This window comes from Nuphar pumila, chromosome 4, assembly GCF_984573655.1.
Source record: "Nuphar pumila chromosome 4, dmNupPumi1.hap1.1, whole genome shotgun sequence".
Lineage (NCBI taxonomy): Eukaryota > Viridiplantae > Streptophyta > Magnoliopsida > Nymphaeales > Nymphaeaceae > Nuphar > Nuphar pumila.
In genome coordinates, this window is record NC_143252.1 from 127128755 (window position 1) to 127140456 (window position 11702).

Sequence of the window (11702 nt, forward strand, 5' to 3'; positions counted from 1 at the left end):
TCTTTACAAAGCCTCTCGCTGCTCCCCGATTTCACTTTCTCTTAGACAAACTTTCGCTCATTGTACCGTAAGTTTGAGGGAGAGTGTTAAAATGTAAAATTGTACATATATGTATATATAATAATATTATATTATTATATATATATAAATACATTTTTAATTTCTTTCTTTTCTGTATTTTTTTTCCTTTATTTTTATTTTTTGTCTTTATGTCATCTAGTTCAGTTTGAACTAGAATGACTGTTGCTAGTCAAGTCCTGTCCAGACTTGACTAGCAATAGAGTTGTTGGACTGACACAGTCCAACAGCTCTTAATAGAGTTGTTGGACTGTGCCCAACAGCTCTATTGAGTCCTCTTTCAGCTGTGTATATAAAGGGGTGCAGCCCCTCTTGTATTTTACTCCAATGCTTCTTAAGCAATTGGTTTTTCATATCAATAAAGAATACATTTTTATTTTTATTTTGTTTCCAGTTATACCCTTTTTAAGGGTTATGCTTTAGTGTCATTCTTGACACTTGCTCTTGTTAATCAAAGCTCGTGTTTCGAAGATCCCCATTTCATTTCAAAAACCATGAGGTAAGATGTTGAATTTACAATATTTGAAGAAGCCGTTTTCAATAAACCCTTTGTTTATTATAAAATAATTTCTCCAAAAGATCTGTCTTGAGGCCATTGCATTTTGGTGCATGAAAATGCTAGGCTAGTTAACCATCACAAGTATTATGAGAGCAAGTTTCATGAGGGAATATTGTGAATGAAGTATCATTTAGCTGGTATAAGGCAAAATGTTGACCCATGCACATCTAGAAGACTACAAAAGCTGTAAAGTGGCAGATAAACCAATATTTGCAGGAAAATTAAAGAAAAAGAATGACAACACACAAAAAAAGTATAAAATGAAGGATGAAATATGTCTCAGCTATGGCGAGAGGTACCTCCTAAGAAGCACAAAAACCTTGAAGCATGTAGATGTGATGGGGTTCTCACGAAGAACACGCACAGATTCTTCAGCAGTAGAGGGACAAAGGCCTATTAATGTGTCTGTTCTAGTTAGCAATGGTATTAAGAGTGCACTCTTTGTAACGCCCCAAAAATCCAGGACTTGTAACTTTTTAGAATAGTTTAGAAAGCTTTGAAATCATACAATAATCAGAGTTTAAATAATACTTCAGCGGAAAATGATATTTTTAAAACCACAAGTCAATGGACCTTAAGCGCATTACAGCGTAAACTTTCCTTTTGTCAAATCTCGCACAACCATTGAAATCAAATGGTTTAGAAACGGAGTTTCAATAATTGAGAATTCGTTTGTTGAAACCAAGAAGAAGCTTACTAAAACAGTTTTATTAACTCATGGTTTAATAAAAGAGAAATTTTGAAACACACTTTATACCAATTTTACCAACATGTCCTCAGGAGCAAAACGTCAGGGAAAGAGCTCTATCTTGACCTCATCACGCCATCGTGTCATCGCAGACTGTATTACCTATCCAAAACCTGCCCATTAAATGGGTCAGTTTCACTAAAAACTGGTAGGTGCACATACTGGACAATATTGAACATAATTAAGCAAAATAATTTAATATGTCAAGTAGACAGACAATTAAATAGCAATTTAATTTCAACAGATTCATGGAGCAACTATCATGAGCAAAATGTTAAAACTATTACAAGCATTTCACTGGCACAAGTAGGCTAACTATTACAAGCAAAGCACTGCACAAGAAAGTTAACTAGCAAAAATACAATGCTTCATCAACCACACACACAATTCCATAAGTATTGAACCTGTTGTACCCTATAACTTTTATACGTGCATAACTAAACACATTGTTGATCGGATTTAAATTATGTTTCGATATTAACTGGCCAAGCGGGTACGCACAAGGCACGACTCTAGAAACAGCCTAGACTGATCCGGGGGTTTATTATGATATGTATTTTATGATAACCCGGATAGCTGACTGAGTCCGCACCTAAGGAGACGGTCGGTGACCAAGAGAGAAATCCCCAAAGCAGCATAAACAATGGATACATCCCAAACATGGAGACCTACCACCTAGGATAATTATGGTAGTCCCATTCCCCTAACTCCAATGACTGGGGAAGCCGAGTCTTTTGCTCGTAACTGTCATTAATGGCCTGTCCATCGAAGTTTTGTACCTTCCCGTCCTCTCTCCTGACAGGAGTCAGCAATTCGAATGAGTATATCAGGGGTAGTTAACTGAAGACTCATTCTACATACTCTGGTCTATCGACCAACTCGATTATCTTGTCGGTGAAGGCGAAAACATCACTTATTTAGGTGATCTCAGCATTTTGTTATTTGCACTCATCGAGGTTGCCACAACCTATTCATCCAATCATCGCAACGAAAGAAGACGTACTTGTCAAAAAGTACGATCGTACTTATCAAAAGTGCGACTACGATAAAAGGGAAATGGTTCCACAAAAGAAACCCCAACAGATATTATCTGCAAAAGAATTAATACAACACATCCTGGCAAGATAAGTCTTGAATTCACTTCAACAACATTTTTCATATTTCATGATTCAAGGTCATCTCGGATCTCTCGTCCGATCAACAAAGTACTTAACATGTTGCGCATGTCTAAAAGTACGCTATACTGAACCAGGGAGGTGTGTGGGCTTCTCAAAAGAAACACCCAACACACAACTTCATAACGATCCAAAGAATAAAGGAGTGCTCATTTGACACGATTCCTCCTTAAAAGCCATAATGCCACATTGAGTAATTCACACAAAGCACAACATTATCAATCTTACATCCAAAATTTATCTTAGTATCGACATGTGACACTAGATTGATAAATAAAGAATGGGTCCTTCAACAGAACCCCACTCATTCATATGCTCATGCCCCTGATCGGGGTTATTCGAATTGGGTCACAACTCGAATCGGGGTTATAAAATATTTCTCCCAAGTGTGTGGACCTGAGAGGGTCTATATGTGACTTCGCAATCTGACAAATCTTAAAATTTAACTTTGCAAAAGTTGTGCATTTTGAAGAACACTGGGTTTGCAGAAAGAAATCCTCTTTAAAAGAACTATAGCGCACAAGCGCAACTTCTAGTGTTTTGAAAACAACTGAAATCAGGTTAGGCACAAGACTACATTTATGTAAGTACATATTTACCATAAGTGTGAGCATATGCAGATTATAATATGACAACAAGCAACTCTCGACTTGCAATGCCGCACATCGAGCGAAAAGCACATAAGTAACACACGAGGTACCAAAACCATACCTTAACCACTTAAATAGGCAAACACATAAGGTCATAAGTAATAACCGAGACACGAAGTCGTACCTCACTCAAAGGAAACACGAAGTCGTACCTCACTCAAAGGAAACGTGCAGGCAAAAATGGATGCAAGCAAACAAGGGCATATGTATTTCAAGAAATACGAAACCACACCTCAACTCATAAGCAACTATGAAAAATAATGATCGAAGAATGAAATTGTACATCGACCCATAGAAACGTACAGGCAAGTATATATGCAAGTAATTAAGGGCATAAGTATTGCAAGAAGTACGAAACCACCTTCAACCACATAAGCAAATACGCAAATTAATACTCAAAGAGTAAAATCATACCTCGACTCATAAATATGCAGTCAAGAAAATATGCAATACAGAAGCAATAGAAATCTAAGCATACCTAGCATGGACATCTTAATTATTTCAACTTAATTAGATCTATTGCCCCTTGTGCGACTTTACCCCAGAGTTACCAGTCGAGGAAGCGGGAGCGGGAAGCGATACGGGAAGCGGGAGCGGGAAGCGAGGCACTTTCAAAAATTTAGGAAGCGGGGAAGCGGGGGACCACTTAGAAGAAAATTCCGAACCGTCTCGAAAACGACCTAGGAAGCGAACCGGAAGCGAACCGGAAGCGAGGGGAAGCGAAAACAATGAAAAAAAATGGGGAAGCGAGGGGGAAGCGTGGGGGAAACGTGGGGGAAGCGCGCTTCCCATTTATGGGAAGCGCGTTTCCCATAAAAGGGGGACGCGCTTCCCATAAAAGGGAAGCGCGTTTCCCAAAAAAGGGGGACGTTTCCCCTCACGCTTCGGAAGCGCGACGTTTCGCGCTTCCCCTTTTGCCTATGCGCTTCCGGTAACTCTGCTTTACCCTACCTTGGGATGTCGTGCAGCTGCGTACGCCTACGCGTGAGGATAATACGAGGGTTGAGCCGCGGAGCACGATCGGGACCTGTTGTGTAAATCTGCAAGAGTGTGAAATATTCAATTATGCTAATATAATTAATGGTGAGACGGGGGCAATGGTAGGATTAGGCGGCACGGAGTGATCCCCCGACTGCCGACGACAACGGGGCGACGGGGAACAAGCCACTGTCAAAAACAGCGAAGCGGCAGGGGGCTAGCCCCTGCCGACAGCACTGAAGCGACAGGGGTCGCACCCCTGCCGACAGCAACGAAGTGGCAGGGGGCTAGCCCCTGCCGACAGCACTGAAGCGACAGGGGTCGCACCCCTGCCGACAGCAGCGAAGTGGCAGGGGGCTAGCCCCTGCCGACAGCAATAAATCGGCAGGGGGCTAGCCCCTACCGACAGCACTAAAGCGGCAGGGGTCGCACCCCTGCCGACGGCAGCGAAGCGGCAGGGGGCTAGCCCCTGCCGACAGCACTGAAGCGGCAGGGGTCGTACCCCTGCCGACGGCAGCGAAGCGGCAGGGGCTAGCCCCTGCCGACAGCAACGAATCGGCAGGGGTCGCTCCCCTGCCGACAACACCGAAACGGCAGGGGGTCGCACCCCTGCCGACGACAGTGAATCGGCAGGGGGCTAGCCCCTGCCGACAGCAACGAATCGGCAGGGGTCGCTCCCCTACCGACAACACTGAAACGGCAGGGGGTCGCACCCCTGCCGACGACAGCGAATCGGCAAGGGGCTAGCCCCTGCCAACAGCAACGAATCGGCAGGGGTTGCTCCCCTGCCGACAACACTGAAACGGCAGGGGGTCGCACCCCTGCCGACGACAGCGAATCGGCAGGGGGCTAGCCCCTACCGACAGCAATGAATCGGCAGGGGTCACTCCCCTGCCGACAACACTGAAACGGCAGGGGGTCGCACCCCTGCCGACGATAGCGAATCGGCAGGGGCCGAGCCCCTGCCATCCGGCGAAAGGACGATGGCAGAGGGACAAACCCCTGCCGAAGAGAGAGAGAGATCGGGGTGAGGGGGTGTCGCAGGGGCCATTGGCCGCTGCCGGCGCACCCCAAAAGAGAGAAGGGGACGACGGGGGCCCTGTAGGCCCCCTGTCGGGTCTCAAATGGGCAAGGAGGGAGGTGGGAGGGCGCGGCAGAGGCCGTGCGCCGCCTGCCGGCGTCCTGGCGAAGTGACAGAGAGAGATGGGAGGGGGAGGAGGAGAAGGCGGAGTGGCGTACCTGGGAGGCGGTGGCCGGCGTTGGCACGGGGCGCAGCAACGGCAGCGGTGGCGAGCGCAGAGAAGGAGGAGGCGGGGTCGTCGCAAGGGGATCGAGGGCGGCGTTGGCGGCGTGCGCAGGGAAGGAGGAGGCGGCACAGGGGGCAAAGGGTTGTGCCTCCCATTGCTCTCTTGCAGAGCTTTTAAAAGCTCCAGGAAGGCGATGAAAGGGGAAACCTCGGTGGGTTTCTCCAATTCACCCGAAACGAAGGGGGAGAAAGGGGGGGGGGGGGTTGCGGCGCCCGAAAGCTCCGGTTACTTAAAACCCTAATAAAAAGGGGCCTGGGTCGGGTCCGGAACAGACCCGGCCCGGGTCCAAACAATTTTTTTTTTTTTAAAAGCGGGTTTTACACTCTTATCCTACCACTAGCAAGAGGAAGGAAGGACCTGCCTCAAGGAAGAGGCTTATGACTCCAGGGAAAAGAATTGATACTTCTTTTCTGCCTATAAAGACCCCAAGTGACCAACCTGACATATGTTGTGTTGTGACTTTCAAGTACATTATGGAGGGTGGACTTAACAGTTGGACTTTTTGTTGTAAGATATATACACACCATTAGGGCTCTGTATGGGAGTCTTGAACTGAGATGAAAACACTACCTCCATGTGCTGCCAAAATACGGTTTTGCCAAAAATGTTGTGTTGAGGATGGAGTAACCAAAAACATCCTCTTGTGAATGGCGTTGAAATGCAGTGTTGGAGCTGCCAACTCCATTCCCAATGCAATGTTTTGACAACACCACTGCTACCAAACAGCAGAGTATGAGAGCACCGGTGGAAACCACACACCTCCGATTCAAGGCTCCCAAGCAGAGCATTAATGCAATAAATTATTTTAGTTTCAGGCTATGACCGACGTCATCACTAGCATATGGTTTGGCTATAAGACGCCCTCTTATCAAGCATTGATGGAAAATGTTTTGAAACAAGCTGTTGCAGAAAGCAATGGTGTAGTGAGTTAAAGGCTACGGGTAATTTTGTTAAAGAAGCATCAAGTAAATTTATCATAAAGATCGGATTCATTTAATAATGATATGCCTGAAATTCAAGATATATCATACTAGAGAAAGAAAAATAATGGAAAATAGTTGTTAGAAGGAAATGAATTTTCACAATCAAATGCAAGAAACTACTTGAAAAGCTGTGAGAAACTGACGGAATCAAGTAATTTTGTTAAAATAGTAGGAAATTTTATATTGCATTAGCTTTAAACTACTACTTTAAGATAAGACATTTAAGAGTTACGCGAATTTGTCAAAACATCTGCAATTATTACAAAGAAATGCCCGATTTTCAAACTATCGCCACCAAAAAAAATGAATAACAGAAGATGGACTCGAAATAGAATATACCTAAAGTCCTTGTCTAAACGTAACTAAAAATTAACAGCAAAAACAAAAAACAACATAGCGCGAAAAAAATCCATGAGGTCTAGAGAATGCTACTAATTCAGAGCCAGTAAGATCCTTCTCACCTTCGAAAACAGGGTTTTCTTATCGACTGCCGTGGGAGAAGCGTCGGAACCGAAGGCGACGGATGACGAACGGATCCGTAGGCTTCCGCTGGCGAATTTCCGGCAGGAGATCCACCGGACCTTCAGGAACCGATCCGCCGACCAGGTGAACGGAGTCGGAGGAGAGACGTATTGAGTTGTAGAGAACGACGCCATGGGTTGCTAGGGCAAAACGATCGTCGAATGTTGAAAATAAGAAGAAGAAGAAGAAAAATATGAAGAAAAGAGGCAGAGCGTGAGTGAGGACTTTTTGTGTGAACGAAAAAATGTCTAGAAATGAGAAAGAGTCTGACCTTATGAACGGTCGCCGACCGGAGTAGTTGCGGACCTGCGGTTGGGCATAAATTTAATTGACTAAAGTGCCCCTAAATGATTTCACAAATTACGAGGAAGAGAACCCAACTCGATTCCCAACCAACCTCAATCCAAAGAGACCTTTACGGATTTAAAGGTTCGAAATAGATGGTTACTTTAGTTTGAGCTCGAAATTGGACAAAAAGGAAAGGATCAAACCTAATGTACCGACTTCCATTGGACACAATGGGGCAGAGGCCTAAGGGTGACCACGATATAGGATTTAGGTGCTTCTGAAAAAATACCTAAGAAAACAGAAAAATCAGCTTGGCAAAAAATGGCTTCAGAAGCTAATCCAAAAAGTATTTTGGTTCATATCTAATATATACTAAACCAAGAGTTTGATAGATACCTAGGGATGTGTGTCAGGGTTATGATAGACCTCTGGAGGTCAAGGGTCACTAAAATAGGTTATTACTTAGTTGGAATGCTTCAACGATAAGAACCACAAAGAGAATACGGGTTTGGTATTTTGGGTCCCGAATGTGGGTAACATCTTAGCTAATGCTGGGATCAATTCCAGGAGTTATGTAGCAGGTCTAAAGAAGTTATAAAGAAGTCTACACATTTAGGTATGGTCAAGGTATGTGTAAGAGATTGAAAGAGGTAATACAACCCACAAAACGAGATAATGTTGATCCTTTGGATATAATCTTGGTATAAATAGCTTAGGCAGCTTTAGGGAAGGTTAGGGACTAGTCCTAGGCATTATAGAGGTCCAAAAAATGGTATAAATATCTGAGACACGTTCGTAAAGAAGGTTAATGAGCATAACCACAACCGAGAGATCTCCTACTTTGATTTTTAATATAGGGATGAGTCCACAACAAAGATACAAGTACAAGAAAGGCTTGGACCCTTAGAATGGATGAACGACCAGCCTAGGGAGGTCTGGTCTCATGTGTATCACAAAGGGGAGAGGGAGAAATGTGAGGGTGGAGAGAGAGTTGTCCAGAGAGAGGAAGAGAGAGCTTTAAAAACTTAATATCTTATTCAATTTATAAAAAGAGAACCCCCAACCTCTATTTATAGATGAGAGGTCTGAGATTAAGTTCATATTTAATCACCTAATCCATAAAGAATTTTACTAAAAAATAAAGTCTAAAAAAGGATTTAAGAGTCCTTCCTCTGATAGGACTCCTTCACTAATTGGGATTCCTAATTAATTAAGTGAGAGTAATTAATTAGAGACTCCTTAATTAATATGAACGACTTCTAGAAAGGGGGGATGTCGCACCCTGCTCCTCTAATTAGATGCCCCCACAAGTGGGCCCTGGTGGGTGGCTCTCCTTGCTCCTAATGTAGAGAAAGTGGCAGACTTTTATTTCTTCTGGTGTGGACGTGTCCTTAACCTTTCTACACATGAAGAGGACACAACAACTATCACATCATCATAATAGACCCCATACACAAGTTGAAATTACCCCCTATGAGCATGAGGTGGCATTTGGAATTTGGAGTGTGAATCCTGGGGCGTCTCCTAAAAAAATGGGTCATAACAGACCACTATGCTCCACTTTGGCTTATCTGCTAGCTCACAATCTGCAGGGGCAGAGTTCCAAGATTATAGTAGGAACTTCCTGAAGCAAGTGACAGACATGATGTTGATATCCTTGGGAGTCAAATATTACCTTATGATATGTTGCACCCATTACAATGAAGTCAAGGTAAGTGCAGCTTGATGTCCCAATAAGATCCAAAGTATCCTCTTGAGCGTGCTCATCCCTTGTTCTAGGACAGAAGAATGTTGCTTATTAAATCATGTCGAACGGGAGGCATGTGAGTGCTTCCACCTATTTCGATTGGTTGCCCTAATGTTATCACAAAAAACATTCTCTAAGTTTGCGAGTTGCAACAAGAGAGGACGGGATGCTGTATTTGGTTGTTGGTAGATATAATACATGCAATTTTTTTATAATTATTAAATCAAATAAATTTATTTTTTATGTCTAAATTATGGATTTGAATGATTAAAATTTTAATTTAGTATGCATATCAATCATGAGAAACTGGTCTTCAATTTAATTTAATTAAAAATTGATTTGATGAAATTTGAGAATTTAGAATAATTTATGTTGAGTTTAGAGCAAATTTAAAGTTAGATTTAATTGGGCTATGCATCTGAATTTGGATCTAATTGAGAGTCAATTAGGATCCAACATGTGGAGTTGGATTTGAGATGGATTTAGAAGGAAGGTGGGTTTGGATTCAGAATTGTGGTTCTTGATCCAAATAGAATTTAAATTATTATTTAATTAATCAATGAAAAATTTAAGTTAATTAAATAAAAAAAATAGGGTAGTACATCCTCCTAGGTGAGCCCATCCTACTTGGGAAGGATGTCCCCTATGTGGGTCCCTCCTGCTAGATTAACAAGTTACCTAAGTTATCTAAAACACCTAATTTAGTTAGAGTCCTAATGGTTTAGAAAAAAATAGTAAAGAGATGGGTTTAATATTAGATTAGGAGTCATTACGAGAGAGTCCACATGGGATTGGGATATCCCATGTGGAAGTCTTCAAGGAGGAGACACCCTACTTGACCCCATTGAGATTTAAAGCTCTATGTAGAGGCCCTCTCTCTTCTTTCTTTTTTTCCTCTTTTCTCTCTCCTTCTCTTCCGTCTTCTTCCTCCCTAGCCCACGCCCCCTAGGAGGCCTGGTCTAGGACTGATTTACCCTTCATTGAAGTTGCACACATTGGGTTAGGATGTGAAATAAAGAGGGAGATCCACTATGATGTCGGAATCACGTTTTGGTGTTCAGTATCATGTTTTTCACCTTTTTGAGATAGGTACACTTATTCTAGTGTATGTACATGATATTTAGATGCATGTTTTTGTTGTGAATGGTCCACATATGTTCAACAACTTGTGTATCAGTCGGTCATATGGATTGAGCTGACTTCATAGGTTTTGTCAAAAATGATTTTAGAGAAATACCCTAAATCTTATTTGTTGTTCATAAAGATTTTATTAATGTTTTTAATTTTTAATGGTTGTGTATTTGATATGATTAGCATGTATGCACCTTGGAGAAATTAATATTTATGATGTTTAATTAAAATAATACCCCAGAAAATTAAAACCCTAAATAGTGAAAATCTATTTTGGGATTCAGGGTTTCTTTTTGGCAAAATGGGTTCAAGGGTTTACTGTGGTTATGTTTTGTGTTGAGATTCATGTATTGTATGATCTGAACTATATTCACATTAGAGGCATGATATTTGTGTACGATTAAATTTAAATATCATAAACAAATTCATGTAAATCATAGCAATTAGGGTTTATGGGAGTTCTTTGAAAAATTATAATTTATATGATTCTATTTGTGATTTGTGTTAAACTAGCCTATATTTAATATATTTTTATTAGATTTGATATACATGTACATGATTTGCATGCTATTCTTAAAAAAAAAATATTTTTACGATACATGTTTCGGTATACAAGTGCTTATTTTGAAGAAAATCATTTATGTGCGTTTAAGGATGATTCCATGTATCCGATTAAATTTTGTACAAGAAGAAATTTTGTTGTTTCGTCTCTAAAATGATATTTACTGTATAAAGGGAAGCTTGAGTGAAAGGTCAAGTTTATATGCTCTAGGTTTATCCACTAATTGACTTTTGAAATGTTGCTACAGACATATGTGCATCTTGTTGTCATGCAATTGTTGTTATCTGGTCATTGTGTTATGAAGAAATGCTCTCTTTTAATGTTGTGATTACATTAGTACATTGATCATAGAGTGCAGGGTCGGCCTAATGTTTGGGCATGGTTATGATGAATGGTTGAAAATTAGACTGATCATATGACAATATTGAAGGTGGATGATGTTCTTCATGTTAGTTGAGAGTATATAGAGAGCCGTGTTTATAATGTCATCTAGTAACTGCCTAAATCTTTAATTTGATGGGATTAGATCCTGGCAGAATGTGTACCGCATATCATTCTTGGACAGACAATGTTACACAAATTTTCATAATTTGAAACTATCTTTCATGATTTTTAATTCACGTACTGTAATGAATATGTATATCAATTTTTTATTGAATGTCCTTAAATATGTAACATATAAAATTTTCAGCAATAACCATGAAACAAATTAAGAGAAATAAAATCCATAACAATGGAGTCATATACAAAATGTCTGTGCAGACAAAAATTCTGTTTCGATTTTTGAAGGCCGTATTTTCTTGTCCGGACATTGAACGATGTCGAACTTTTTTTGGGGACTTCCTCAATATGTCTGGAACATCCCTCTAAAATTTGAAAATTTTTGGCAAACACATTTGGGCATACAATAAAGTTATTAAAAAGTGTTTGTGAGTGTGAAAATAAGACAACATGCCTTTTTACATAAAAAACAT

At 41.2% G+C, this 11702-nt stretch overlaps 1 protein-coding gene across 2 annotated transcripts in view; it reads right to left on the reverse strand.

Moving 5' to 3' along the window:
* LOC149840977 (alpha/beta-Hydrolases superfamily protein) overlaps positions 1-7245 on the reverse strand; it is a 63440-nt gene extending 56195 nt beyond the window's left edge. For both annotated transcript variants that reach the window (XM_090003515.1, XM_090003514.1), the window contains exon 1: positions 6940-7245. In XM_090003515.1, coding sequence (XP_089859641.1) covers positions 6940-7134 — 195 coding nt within the window. In that variant the 5' untranslated portion in view covers positions 7135-7245. The remainder of the gene's footprint in view (positions 1-6939) is intronic.
* Between the last annotated feature and the right edge of the window lie 4457 nt (positions 7246-11702).